This window comes from Squalius cephalus (assembly GCF_949319135.1).
Source record: "Squalius cephalus genome assembly, chromosome: 12".
Lineage (NCBI taxonomy): Eukaryota > Metazoa > Chordata > Actinopteri > Cypriniformes > Leuciscidae > Squalius > Squalius cephalus.
Window position 1 is genome coordinate 37,498,610 of NC_137133.1, and position 15,736 is coordinate 37,514,345.

The following is a 15,736-nucleotide window of genomic DNA, read 5'->3' on the forward strand; positions in this document are numbered from 1 at the left end:
CTTCCGGGTAGGCTTCATTTCTCAGATCAGAATGTTGCCGCTTGGTTCTAACCAGTTCTGTCGTTGCTGAACACTATTCAGAGTCCCAGACTCAGATGAGACAAGAGAGCAGTGGATTCATTTTATTTTCAACGGAAATCCCCCAGAAACAGATGAATCAATATAACTCCACAACAACTACATAAATGTGTAATCTAACCGTTCAGAAAAGTCTCTCCGTAAGGCTGCACTCGCTACTGGTGATTCTGGGATTCTGGATGAGTGAGATTGGCCTGTTCTGTTATTGCTGGAGTTTCTGAAGCTGGTGTAAAGGCTCCACCCTCTTCTGAATGGAGGCGGAGCTAAAGCTCATTTGCATTTAAAGCCACACACACACAAATGGAGCGTGTTTGCTCACACCCAAAAAGGGGCAAATTTGACAAGCTACAATAAATAATTTTGAGCTGAAATTTCACAGACATACTCTGGGGACACCATAGATTTATATTTCATCCTGTGAAAAGGGGCATAATATGTCACCTTTAAATGAAACGTAAAAGATTGTAAAGAAGATGAATGGAAAGAGCGTGTTCTCACGATGGCAGCGCGTCCTTGAGCTTCATGCGGGACACGTCGTCATACAGCGCGACCGACAGCACCTCCTCCATGGGGCAGATCAGCCCGTACTCCTCACAGCCGTTCTCGATCACCAGCGGGTCCGACTTGTGCGGGTCGAACATGATGTTATTGGGCGTTATGATCATCACTCCTCCGACTACACCCTGGAAGAAACCAGATCTCAGGAGTCTCAGTTAAAGCTTTCCTGCGTCACGAGGAGGGTTGAGTTTGAACAATTTCGATTCTTATCGATTCCTAATTTCGATTCCAATAAGGTTAAAAAAAAAAAAAAACTTAAGACTAAATGTGAATAAGAACTATTGCAAAACATTTAATTTAAGCTGAATATCCTGAACAGAAACCAACAGGCTAAAGAACACTTACACGAGGAACTTATTTAAAAACACCATAGAAAAACAACTAGCCTAACTAATATACATTTCAAGCATTATTAAAGACAAGTAAACACTCAGTAATTAAAAAAGAACAAAAAAAAATAGCAACAAATAGAACAAAGACACGATCGATATAAACAGTGTTTTAAGATTGTCAGGTATTCAGGTACAGAAACTAATCAAATGTAAAATATAAGCACTTTATAAATAAAATATATATTACAAATATAGTTACAAAAGTTATTCAGTCAAGAACGAGTGTCTTTTGTCATTTGATTAGTGTTATTATAGAGACGGTTATTTTAGTGCATCAAGATAAACTAAATAAAACTGATAAATGTTGGTTTGGCAACTATCTGAAATATAATATGTTTAATGTTTAATTTTATTTCAGTTCATTAATGGTTTTTGTTTTTCCAAGTAACAATTTTAGTTTTATTTAACTATAATGCTAGGAGAACCAGTACTGAGCTGTGAAATTTATCATTTTAAAATAAAACACTTTATATTCTATAAAAAAGAATATTTTATTTGTTTACATGTAGGCGGGGCTCATTTGCATATTCATAGAGCCGCGCATACTAAATGAGGCAAAGGTGTCGAGTTACATTCAAGATATTTTAAGGCATGTAGAAATTTGTTTTCAAGGAAAAACGTTTAAATTTGACATTTTGGTGATCAAAGATGAGTTTTAAGGGATACAATTATTGACTACGGGGGACTTGATATATAAACTAATATAAATAAATGCATTAGAAATATTTTTCATTCCTATTTCATGTTAACTAATAAACAGCACAAATGTTTCTATATTTTTTAATGGTTTTAGTTAAAGGTGCAGTATGTAATTTTTCACTCTACTAAAGCATAAAAATACCATAATATGTTTGCATATATTGAGGAAACATGCTAAGTTCACACACTCGTTTCTCTGTAAAACACTTCTACTGCCAGTTATTTTACTTTGAAATGTGTGTTTCCAGGCTGGAATGTGTGTTATTGTTTTGGTCTGTGATACTGCATGTTTTCATTGTCCATTGCACTTGTCCCTGTTGCGTGTCTCAAACGGGCGACCCGTGTGAGTGTCGAGTCTGAGGAGGCGGGAGAAACGACGATCTCTGATATTTTGAATTTGACTGCAGTTCCTATTTCCACCACTAGTTGTCATTCTTACAGACTGCACCTTTAACTGTAATATGAGAATCAGTCGTGAACCGCATCATGGGACCCTCACCATGCCATCAGTGAAGTACTTGCAGCTCATCTTGATGAACTTGACGGTGGCCGGACTCTCGTCTTCAGAGAGAGGAGACGCTTCTCTGCGCACGGGCCTGCTCGATACACCGACCTGTCACACACACACACACAGACACACACACACACACATACACACACACACACATAAGTGCACAAACGCACACACACATACCCACACACGCAAACATACACGCACACACACACATGCAGACAGACACGCACACACACACACACACACACATATACGCACACATATACACATGCAGACAGACACACACACACACATACGCACACATATACACACGCAGACACACACACACACACACGCGCACGCGCACGCGCACACACACACACACACACACACACACACACACACACAAGAGACAGACAGAACAGAAACCGATTAGTCAGCAGAAACTCATTAATTATTCATGATGGTTATTATCACTGACAGCACAAACTCCTGAATGCAGTGCACTGGAGAGTTAAGCACTTCGTTTGAACGTCCTGATACACTTAAAGCGAAACTGAAGAATGAACTGGTGTGAAACACAATCAGGCCAAATCGAAGTTTGTTTGGAGTCTGAAACTTCGCTCTGGATGGTAAACGCCTCTCGAGCTGCCATTGGTCTGTGGTGATGATGTAATAAGTGGGTGTGGCCCTGAGGCTCCGCCTCAATTTTCTCTGGTTCATTTCCTCTGTTTAGCATGTAAACACTCGGATTCATCAATCGGAATGATTTCATTCACTTACTATAATAATAATAATAATAATAATAATAATAATAATATTTAGTTTCTTTACCTGTATGTCACGTGAACATTTAAAGTGTTACCGTCTGTCTTATGATTTCCCAAATACAGTTTTGCTTCAAATCAAATTCATGTTGTGTTTGATGTCGGAGATGTCGGAGCTGTTTCTGTGGTTCATGGATCCTCAAGGAAAAACACTGATAAAAACAGGTCTGTCTAACCTTCTCTGCTGACTCTGATGCTGCGAGACGCTCAGAGGGACCGTTGACCTGAGAACCGCCCTCTGATTGGTCCACATCAGGAACAAACAATTTCTGTGAGGGAGCGAGTAAAATGAGAGGTGAGGTGTGTGTGTGTGTGCGTGTGTGTGTGAGAGTCAGAGAGAGTGAGAGAGAGTGATTGAGTGTGTGAGTAAGTAAGTGAGAGAGAGAGAGAGAGAGAGAGAGAGAGAGAGAGAGAGAGAGTGTGTGTGTGTGTGTGTGTGTGTGTGGGAGTGAGAGTGTGAGTGAGTGAGTGAGTGAGTGAGTGAGTGAGTGACAGTGTGAGTGTGTGAGTGAGTGTGTGTGTGTGTGTGTGTGTGTGTGTGTGTGTGTGAGAGAGTCAGAGAGAGTGAGAGTGAGTGTGAGTGAGTGAGTGTCAGTGAGCGAGTGTGTGTGTGTGTGTGTGAGAGAGAGAGTGAGTGAGTGAGTGTGTGTGTGAGAGTCAGAGTGAGTGAGAGAGAGTGAGAGAGAGAGAGAGAGAGAGAGAGAGAGTGTGTGTGTGTGAGTGAGTGAGTGAGTGAGTGAGTGAGTGAGTGAGTGAGTGAGTGAGTGTGAGTGAGTGAGTCAGTGAGTGAGTGAGTGAGTGTGAGTGTGAGTGTGAGTGTGTGAGTGAGTGTGTGTGTGTGTGTGTGTGTGAGAGAGTCAGAGAGAGTGAGAGTGAGTGTGAGTGAGTGAGTGTCAGTGAGCGAGTGTGTGTGTGTGTGTGAGAGAGAGAGTGAGTGAGTGAGTGTGTGTGTGAGAGTCAGAGTGAGTGAGAGAGAGTGAGAGAGAGAGAGAGAGAGAGAGAGAGTGTGTGTGTGTGAGTGAGTGAGTGAGTGAGTGAGTGAGTGAGTGAGTGAGTGAGTGAGTGAGTGAGTGAGTGAGTGAGTGAGTGTGAGTGAGTGTGTCAGTGAGTGTGCGTCAGTGAGTGTGTGAGTGTGAGTGTGAGTGTGAGTGTGAGTGTGTGTGTGTGTGAGTGTGTGTGTGAGTGTGAGTGTGAGTGTGTGTGTAAGAGTCACCTGTCCAGGTACGAGGCTGTGCGAGAAGAGCCGGTTTAAATGCACCAGTTTGTTTGGCGTGATGTTGAACTTCAGAGCGATGCTGTTCAGAGTGTCCTTCAGGCCCACCTGACGATCACCACAGTTAGAGGAGTTTATTGCTGAGGTGGATGTGCATGAACTGTGTTTAAACAAGTGTGTTCATGAACTCACGGTGTACTCCACGGTTCCAGGAGGTTTACTTTTCTCTTTCTTGGTCTGGCTGCACGGTTTACTGTTGTCATCTGAAATTAAAGTCACCATCAAATCAAAACGCACAATTCTTGTTTGGTATATTGCTGAAATTATTATACATGATTTATCGGCGCACATCATCATTGTTGTTTTAAAGCCATGTTCCTGGTAATCTTGAATCAGAATAACTTTCCCATCTTTTCTCTTCTCTGATGACGAGGGCGGGGCTATAACCTGTCACTCACATGAGATCCACCAATAGCAAACCACAACCATCCAATCAATTCCCCATGTACAAAATCAAGCCCCGCCCACATTTGTTCATGTTACAGAAGCCGTTTCATGCCGACTTTAAAGATTCAAAACACTTAGTAAGTACACATACATTTAGAAGACGCTTTTATCTGAATTAAATTATTAGTTTCAGTCCCGCTGGAATAATTTCAGCTTAAAGTCCCCCTGTAGTCAATAATTTTATCCCTTAAAACTCATCTTTGATCACCAAAATTACATATTTAAAAGTTTTTTTCTTGAAAAATTTCTTCATGCCTTAAAATATCTTGACTGTAACTTGACACCCTTGCCTCATTTAGTATGCGTGGTTCTATGAATATGCAAATGAGCCCCGCCTCCACTCACTCAGCTCAGAGATCCACTGGTTGACGATCACACGTTGATCTGATTGGTTACAAGGTAGTTTGTGACGTCAGAAACACCAGCGATTTCAAAGCGTGTTTTTGAGACTGTCTTTGGTTCACTGCAGTTTTAAGGAGGAAATACTCAGCAATGCTGTCGACTTATGAACTTACACATGGTTTGTCTTAAAGCATATTAAAAACACCACATAGACACATAAACAACATTAAAAGCTGGATTTACACCACAGGGGGACTTTAAATAAAGTAAGTTTAAAGGTGCAATGTGTAATATTTCTGAGGATCTATTGACAGAAATGCAATATAAGATCCATAACTATGTTTTCAGTGGTGTATAAAGACCTTACTTAATGAACCGTTATGTGTTTATTACCTTAGAATGAGTCATTTATATCTACATAACCGCGGGCACCCCCTTCTATGAAGGTCGACATATTGTGACGTCATGTTTCTACCGTAGCCGACAGCGAACACACAGCGCCACAGAGCGCGTTTCGTCACTAACTTGAATGAGAAGCGGCAGAAAAAGACACAGCAGAATACTCAGGTTGTCCCTGACTCTGCAAACGTGGAGAAAAACATGCGGTCTGAACGACGCCTCGGACATCGTAACGTGAGTTATTTCCCCTTACCGAGCTGCTTGATGCTCTTATCCATAGCTCTTATCTTATACTAACTAGCATGGAAACAGGCTATGGTAAAGTCAGTGAATAAAAGACTAACACAATGATGAACAAGTAAAAATCGCAATAACATGTGGTTTTACTCAATAATTAAGTAAATATAATTTAATATAAAATATAATATAAAGAAACCTCATTGCTTGACTTCTGATTTTCTAGTTGTTGGAAATACTGGTTAACCTATGTTTTTTTTCTTGATATTTTGTGACTTTTTCCTCATTTATCATCATGAACATGCATGCAAAGTTTCAACATGCTGGTGTTTTTTGACATATACAAACAAAATTACTGTTCCTTTCGTGATGTTCGCGGGTCAATTTGACCCGCATATTTTAACGCTCTAAGGCAACTGTACGGACCCAAAATAATAACATTTCTTGGTTATATTTTATTTTATTTTTTTACTACCTTATGAAGCTAAAAAATGAGGTTTTCCACACTTATTTCAATACAGAAAAATATTTTGTCAGCCACAGATGGTAAAAAATTACCTATCATTTATTTTTTCAAGCTACCTGAAATAATATTAAACCTTTTTTTTTTTTTTGATATTTTGTGACTTTTTCACATTTATCATCATGAACATGCATGCAAAGTTTCAACATGCTGGTGTTTTTTTTTTTTTTTGACATATACAAACAAAATTACTATTACGTTTGTGATGTCCGCAGGTCAATTTGACCATCATAGGCAGCTATTCAAAAGCAACTGTACAGACAAAATAAAAACATTTATTTTATGTATGTCAGGGCATCAACTCCAGTTCTAAAGTGTAAGTGTATCTAAAAGTGCTCTAACCCAAACCAAACACACTTGAAAAAGCTAAATCATGGTGTTCAGAATGAATTGCAAATTACAAATGAAAATCTTTGACAGACACAGATAGTAAAATAAGCTCTCATTTATATATTCAAGATATCTGAAATATCTTGAGACTTCGACATAGACAGCAGGAAAAATGAGCTCAGATTAATTGATTAATTGTTCAGTTATGATGTTCTAAGCAAAAAAAAAAAAAAAAAAAGTAAAAAAAAAGTAAAAAAAAAAAGTATATGCAAATATATATAAATATAATGTATATTCAAATTTTGTCAAAACAAAACCATTTTCATTAAATCATATCTTCAGATATATATTTTTTGGAATATTTGACAAATGTTGCTATTAAAAGTTTACAGTTTGTACCTGAATCTTTGTTGATTTTCATAGTGTTATTTTTGAGGAATTGTATTGAATCCAATGCGGGTCAATTTGACCCGAACCATAAGGGGAGTGCACAGAATTCCAACATAACACAAGGGTTAAAGCGGGTGTGTGTACGGATTTACATGCATTAATCGCTTTTTTGTGTTGCCAATGCGTGAACCGCTTCTAACGAGGCCTAAAAACGAGACCTTCCTGGGTTATCTGTTCTACAGGGCCTAACACCTGCCAATGACCCACCGGCCATGACACGCTTCATGCAAAAACAGGCCAACATTTTAGACACCAGTGAAAATTCACAATTCTCTGTTGCAAATTTCGATACCACAGCTAAAACTACTATAAATTTAAAACATTAAAGACAAGTAAACCGTCACTGATAAGATAAGAACAAATGTGACCCTTTACCACAAAACCAGTCTTTTTTTGAAATTGAGATTTATACATCACCCGAAAGCTGAATAAATGAGCTTTCCATTGATGTGTGGTTTAATAGAATAGGACAAGAATTGTAGAAAACAAGAAATTGTTAATAGAATTGGACGAGATACAACTATTGTAAATCTGGAATCTGAGGGTGCAAAAAAAAAACATTTAAACATTGAGAAAATCTCCTTTAAAGTTGTTCATTTATGTTGGTGATTGTGCAGCATTCACTCACAGAAATACATGTTTTATATATTTACATTAGGAAATTTACTAAATATCTTTATGGAACATGATCTTTACTTAATATCCTCATGATTTTTGGCATAAAAGAAAAATCTATAATTTTGACCCATTCAATGTATTGTTGGCTATTGCCACAGATATACCCGTGCGACTCGAGACTGGTTTTGTGGTCCAGGGTCACAAATAATCAAATTACAAGCAAAAGCACAAATAAATACAATATAACAAAGATACTAATGAAATAAACAGAGCTTTTCAGGGATGTCTAACAGTAGTTTTCAGGTACAGACATTTAATAAAGCAAGCAAATATAAATTAAGTCTTCACATTATTATTCACTTATTAAAGTTACAAAAGTTATTCAGAGAATTGAGTGATTGTTCTTTGTCTTTTTTTGTTTGATTAACATTAAACACAGATGGCAGGAATATTAGGCTACTGTCACTTTAAGAGCGAATGCACAGATCTAATATACTGAGACTGTTACACATGCGTTTACTTTCTCAACTCTTTACGTTCACTTAAGACATAACCGACTATATTTACTAGCATTTTTTTTGCATAATTTTGTGTGGAATTTGGTGGCTGCAGTTCACTTATAGGCCACCGGTGTCACTATTAACAGGGTTTCTGAATTCTACCTAATTAGTGTGGCATTTATTAGCAATTGTGTTCTGATTGGTTTCTTACAGTCTCGTGTGAATGGTCTGACCTTTATGATGCAAGTCTGAGGGATTTTATTTTACACCAGGCAAAACATATCTGGTTTAGTTATGTAACTTCCTTAACAAACTAAATGTAACCTTTGACTGGGTGGTTAGAGTTTGTGTGTGTGTGTGTGTGTGTGTGTGTGTGTGTGTGTGTGTGTGTGTGTGTGTGTGTGTGTGTGTGTGTGTGTGTGTGTGTGTGTGTGTGTGTGTGTGTGTGTGTGTGTGTGTGTGTGTGTGTGTGTGTGTGTGTGTCTTCCTGTCTGTTCGACTCTGATAACTAACAGACTCACACTCATCTGGTGGTCACTTCCCGTGATCCTCACACACACACACACACACACACACAGTCTGAAAGGTCACATGAACTTGGTCATATTGTGAACATTACAGGAGCCGTATTCATAATCTTGCATCAAAATGCAATAATTTGCTCCACGACTTGCTCCTTTCTGCTGTTGTAATTGAGTGGGGGACAAATAATTAATCAATAAAAATACAAATTAATTCTCACAATTAAATCAAAACCTTATCAATAAAATAAAATACCAAACTACACCAATTCCCACAGAATATTCTGTTTAACTCAGAAATACATAATTTTATTGAAGTTTTGTTTGTTTGTTTGTTTGCTTGTTTTTCATGACTTTGTTTTGGCTAAATCTGATTAAAAAAATAATAATTATTGCAATTGGAATTTAAAATGCAATTTGACGAAAATATATATATATTTTAGGGCTGTAGAATTTGGCCAAAATTTTGTGATAATATATCAATATGTCTATAGAATAATATAAATAAAAATATAAAAAATAATTAAAAGACTAAATAAAAATATATTACTACTGTAATATTTCACTTTATAATAAAATAAAAATTAAATATTTAAGAAAAATAATATTATAAAAAATGTATTTTACATTACAATTAAAGTCTAAATAAACTAAATTTATTTTCAAAAGTGTGAAGATGATTGGTGTGTGTTTTGTTCACAAACGTGATTTAATGAAATTTATTAATAAAGCCATTTCGCAATTTCGCTTTTATTTTTGGATAAATCATGCAGCCCTCGTGAAAACTATACTTGAACTATTACAATTTAAAATAGAAACCAAATAATAACATCAAGACTAATTTTTCAACAACAACAACAACAAAAAAAAAAATCTAAAATTATATTTGGATTGCTCGCATTGAAAGGCGAAGTTCATCATGTCTGAATGTTTACCTGGTCTGTCGTTCTGGCCTCTCCTGGTTTCCTCAGGCTGATCTGTTTCCGCTTTCCTCTCCTGAGATCGTCCAATAGGAGCAGGTTCACTGATGACCAGCGTCTTGGATCCCACATCTGATTGGCTCTGCTCAGCATCCGCCTTTTCTGATTGGCTCTGCTTTGGCTGCCGTTTCTTCTTCAGCCTGCAAGACAACATACACCTTCATCAACATCAACTCTGTCAAATCAGCAAGAAAGAAACAACTGAAGGAGATCAATCCTCCCACAGAGCCGGGACACCTCTCCTGGGTGATGTAACTGTGAACCTGTGGCGAGTCCAGAGAAACTGCAGTGAGCGGAGCCAAGATGGCCGACAGCTCAACATGGTTTTGTACATTTTGACATTATTTTTCTGACAAATGAACATCTAATTACAGATTATAATTTCTGAAATCATTATATTTTGATTTGAAATACAATTTCAGATATACAGATGTTTGTAATGATTCTGAGGTGAAATAGACGGAGATTCACATGATCAGATTGACGGAGAAAGTGTGTGAGGAGAAACTAGAGAAGAGATTCTCTAATGGCGAATGACAGCGGCCGATCGATCAGACTGAGACAGTCAAAGCTGAAAGACTCTGCTGCAACAACACACACTCACACACACACACACTCAGACACACACACTCAGACACACTCACTCACTCACTCACTCACTCAAGACACACACACACTCACTCACTCACTCACTCACTCACTCACTCACTCACTCACTCACTCACTCACTCACTCACTCACTCACTCACTCACTCACTCACTCACTCACTCACTCACTCACTCACTCACTCACTCACTCACTCACTCACTCACTCACTCACTCACTCACTCACTCTCACATCTCATACACACACACACACACACACACACACACACACACACACACAGAAGTCATAGGTCAGAATGGACACATTCCTCTGCCGAACTCATTTCCCATAATCATAAACAACAGGAAAGAGCGCAGCATTTCATCCAGCGAGACACACTGACATTACACACACTGACATACACACACTGACATACACACACTGACATACACACACTGACATACACACACTGACATACACACACTGACATGCATTAAATACTAAACACACACTGACATACACACACTGACATACACACACTGACACGCATTAAATACTAAACACACACTGACATACACACACTGACATACACACACTGACACGCATTAAATACTAAACACACACTGACATACACACACTGACATACACACACTGACATACACACACTGACACGCATTATATACTAAACACACACTGACATACACACACTGACATACACACACTGACACGCATTAAATACTAAACACACACTGACATACACACACACTGACATTACACACACTGACACGCATTAAATACTAAACACACACTGACATACACACACACTGACATTACACACACTGACACGCATTAAATACTAAACACACACTGACATACACACACACTGACATTACACACACTGACACGCATTAAATACTAAACACACACTGACATACACACACTGACATACACACACTGACACGCATTAAATACTAAACACACACTGACATACACACACTGACATACACACACTGACACACTACAAGCATTAAATACTGAAAACACACACTGTTATTCATAGCATTTCTTAATATCCTGAATCAGCTTTTATTTATATATGTTCAGTTTTCATTTCATTTTCAAGTTTTTCCATCTAATATATACATTTTATTTTATCTTCATTTCAATTGCCAACAGAGTGTGTGTGTGTGTGTGTGTGTGTGTGTGTGTGTGTGTGTGTGTGTGTGTGTGTGTGTGTGTGTGTGTGTGTGTGTGTGTGTGTGTGTGTGTGTGATTTTTCCAGCTGGTTTCTGCTGCGTCAGATCAGATAGTAAAGCAACAGCTGAGCTCGCTCTCCTCAACAACACACACCGTCAGACGTCCCTTACACACACACTCCACTTCAGTGTTTGAGGATCCAGCGCGAGCAATAATAACTTCAGACGCATCAAACGCCTCTAATAACTGGAGTGTGTCGAACATTACCGTCAAACACACTTCCTCTGAGGTCTGATGATCATCCACATATAGTCACACGCCTGAACACATCACATCATGTACAGCAATGAAGATTATTCAGTAACTTTAACTTCAGTCAGGTCGTCCTCCAAACCAAGAGAGTCATGTGACGTGAATTACTTCTATCATATTTCCTTCTTGGATCTCGTCGGCTGGTTTTATCTTAAACATTCAAGGAATCAAACTCATGATCTACTTTTATGTTTTAATTAGGAGAAATAGAAAGTCATAAAGGTTTGCATGGAAGCCTGTTTAAACATGCTTTGGTAAATCATAATGACATAAAAGCAATAATTATTTAATAATTATTACATTAAAAAAGTCAAAATTGATGTTATAATGACTTTTTGTGTCATTTCGACTTTGACAGTTGTGGATCTTTATGTCATGATTTCAAAAATAAGACTTCTGATCAACTATTTATGCCATAATTATTACTTAGTTTCTCATAATTCCGACCTTTTATGTCATAAATCGATTTTTGCCAAATAATTTTGTCTTTTTATATCAATAATAGCTTTTATCTCATAGTTTTGTCTTTTTATGTCATAATAAAAAGACTTTTCTCTCATGGCTTTGTCATATCTATGGCTTTTATCTTAGAATTTTTAATTTCTATATCATAATTATGATGCTTTTCTCATAAGTGAATTTTGTCATAAATGTGTCACACATATATTTTGTATCATAATTATGACGTTTTTCTCATAATTTTGACCTTTTACGTCATTGAATTTTCCTCATATTTTTGACTTTTTATGTCATAATTATGGCTTTTATCTCATAATTTAGTCTTTTTATGTAAATTACTTTTTTCAGTTTCGACTTTATGACAGGCTTTTTCTTTTTACATAATTTTCCTCATAGTTTTGACTTTTTGTCATAATGATGATGCTTATCATATGTCACACATATATTTTATTCTTATTATGATGTAGTATCTCATAATTTTTATTTTTGTATCATAATTATGAATTTTCTCAGTTTCAGCTTTTTATGACATAAAGGCTTTTATCTCATAATTTAGAATTTTTATCATAATTAGGATGTTTTCTCATAACTTTGACCTTTTATGTCATAATTATGACTTAATTTTGACTTTTTGTCCTACTTTTTTCCATATAGTTTCGACTCCTTATGTCATAATGATTTACCAAAGCATGATTTTTTTCTTCTAATGTGGCATAAATTTGCCTTCATTAGTCTGGAGAGTCATTCGGGTGAGCAAAATAATGACAGAATGTTATTTTTTCACACCAGCAACAAGATTTACAGCAAAATCAGTTCTCAAGCCGGTAATACCAACCAAAATAAAGTTATTAATTCCTCTTTTAGCACTATCACCATTTCCAGCTGTTAGTTCTGCTCGGCTCTCACTTCCCGTCACATGTTTCCTGTGTAAATCTGTACGTCTGACAGTGTTACTGCATCTCACCTGGCAAAGTATCCAGTCCTCTTCTCCGTCTTCTCCATTACAGAGCCGGAATCACAGCAACTCCTTCCAGTCCAGAATCGGGATCTCAACGTTGCCTGAGCGTTCCTGTCTTCACAAACACACAGAAAGCAGAATATCGGCCCCTTAATATGTCGGCCCTTATCTTTAGCCGTGGGTCAATGGGTCACACACAGGTTGCTGCAACAAACCCAGTGACACAAACATCAGCTCCGAGTGGGAAAACTGTCGATTCAGACCGGATCAGGAGAGGCTGAGCTTGTTTTTGTCAGGGTGAAGCCATTAAATCACCACTGATGCCAATCTTTATAGTTAAGACACTCATTATTGTTCAAGATCAACAAAGCCAGTGTTTGATTTGAGGTAAGCAGTGATTAGATTGAGCCTGGACATCTGATTACTGACATCTCAAATCAATCTGCTTGGGTAACATGACAGGGGTTAAGCTGAACGTTTAAATGACACAATCCCATTTAATAGAGAGTGAAACTCAGGTTAAGCACGTAATTTACGCGCATGCATGCAAAATGACGTCACGTGCATCACGTAACAGCTGATAGCAGCCTATACATATATATCACATGCATAACAGGAAATTCACGCACAAAAGACAATATCATATGCATGCATTAAAATGAACCATTTTTATAGGATGACATCATGCATAACCTTATTTATCTTGATCGCCATATAGGCCAAATGCTGTATATTTGTATTATATTTCTACTGTATGCATTTGAAACGCGGTCCTGCCATGCATATTATTTAAAAACAAACATAAGCAGTAAAACACATTCTTTTGGTCCTGCAGGAATTGCACGCGCATGTTTAAAGGAACAATAACCCACCTAAACAAACACTACATCCCTGAGGATCCAGCCGCTCCTGCTCCCTCTTCACTTCATGCCCTCGTCGATCATATAAACGCTCTTCTTCTTCGAGTAGAGTGAATGAGAATGCACTATTGTTGATATAAACACGCACACATGCAGTCCAGGCTAACAGGCTAAAGCTAAAGGAATTAAAGTCCTTCGATATCAAGACTCAAAGCGGATTCCGGTTGTTTCTTGTTGTATTCTGTCACACCAACACCTGCTCTCGGGACTTTGACCCGTTTCACCGCGAGGCAATCAGCAAAAACGCTTGATGTGCGTGTTTGGGTTTGCAAATAGAATTATTTATGTATTCATATCAAAATTTAAATGTCGATTTTCTCATAGGTCGAAGTCCTCTCATGCCACGCCCATTTTCCCATGTGATTGACAGGAAAAGCGGAAACGCCCCTTCCCTCTTTAACTCCAGGCCAGATGCTGTATTAATTGTGTGTGTGTGTGTGTGTTTTACAGTGATTCTTGTACATCACAGGTCTCCATAAAATCGTTTTGTATTTTTTTTTTAACATAATTTTATCTAGTAGCCTATTTTATTTTGGTGCAATTGTACTGCTGTGTTTTATTTTATATTTTATTTTAGTTCTTGTTTAGCAAAATATAAACAAGTATATTAACATCTAAAATATTAAAGCATTGTTTTAGCCAACAAAAACGGCATTTCATGAAATATATAAAATTAAAAACACCTGAAATAAGTGTGACAACTTGCCCCAACCTATAATACTCTTGTCATGAGCTCACAGTTCTGAAGTTAATGAATGTTTGTAATTCGTGAATGATTTGCTGTACAGATCTAAGGCTGGTCTGTTTTTAAAGAAGACATTCAGCAGATAAAAAAAAAAATGAAAGTGTAAATTTTATTATAGAAGCTTAAGTTTATTTTAAAGCAAATGTAATGAACAAAACATTTTTATTTTATACAAAATACATATTTTATAAAATAACCTGGACTCTAAACTTACTAGAACATCAACAAAGTTTCGATCCGAATTTGATATCACAAACAAAATGAGCCGCTAAAAGGTTTTAATGGCAATACACAGTTCCACTGGTCGAATGATTAAAGTATGTGAACAAACCAGTTTCTGCACCGCATGTCTGACACGCAACTAGAGAAACGAGCTCCTATGCCACTGAAGTTTTGACCTGCTTATAATTTGTTTTGAATATTAAAAATGAAAGCGTGTGAAGCGTTGGTTGAGTTTGGTTGGTGCTGGCATGATCTAGGTCTTACATGTGGGATTTATGAAGGTCACGTCCTGATTGACGTGCTGTATAATAAACACACACTCCTCAATATGAACATATTCATGAATAGCCTATTTGATATGCATTTAAACATATCAGATATTGAAGTCCCCCTGTGGTGAAAGTCCAGCTTTTAATGTAGTTTATATGTGGTATTTTTAATGTGTAAATTCATAAGTCGACAGCATTGCTGAGTATTTCCTCCTTAAAACTGCAGTGAACCAAAGACAGTCTCAAAAACACACTTTGAAATCGCTGGTGTTTCTGACGTCACAAACTACCTTGTAACCAATCAGATCAACGTGTGATCGTCAACCAGTGGATCTCTGAGCAGAGTGAGTGAGTGGAGGCGGGGCTCATTTGCATATTCATAGAACCGCACATACTAAAT

General features: G+C 37.4%; 1 protein-coding gene across 4 annotated transcripts in view; it reads right to left on the bottom strand.

Annotated features, from left to right (window-relative positions):
* Positions 1-14,397, bottom strand: part of ncoa7b (nuclear receptor coactivator 7b) — a 30,105-nt gene extending 15,708 nt beyond the window's left edge. For 2 of the 4 annotated variants that reach the window (XM_079888065.1, XM_079888063.1), the window contains exons 1-8: positions 14,053-14,397; positions 13,187-13,291; positions 9,623-9,807; positions 4,453-4,523; positions 4,261-4,368; positions 3,224-3,316; positions 2,227-2,340; positions 577-761 (exon numbers count right to left, since the gene is read on the bottom strand). In XM_079888065.1, the coding sequence (XP_079744191.1) occupies positions 577-761; positions 2,227-2,340; positions 3,224-3,316; positions 4,261-4,368; positions 4,453-4,523; positions 9,623-9,807; positions 13,187-13,224 (794 nt within the window). In that variant the 5' untranslated portion in view covers positions 13,225-13,291; positions 14,053-14,397. Of the gene's footprint in view, positions 1-576; positions 762-2,226; positions 2,341-3,223; positions 3,317-4,260; positions 4,369-4,452; positions 4,524-9,622; positions 9,808-13,186; positions 13,296-14,052 lie in introns of all 4 variants that reach the window. The other 2 variants (XM_079888062.1, XM_079888064.1) reach the window with 2 other exon arrangements.
* Positions 14,398-15,736: the final 1,339 nt, after the last annotated feature.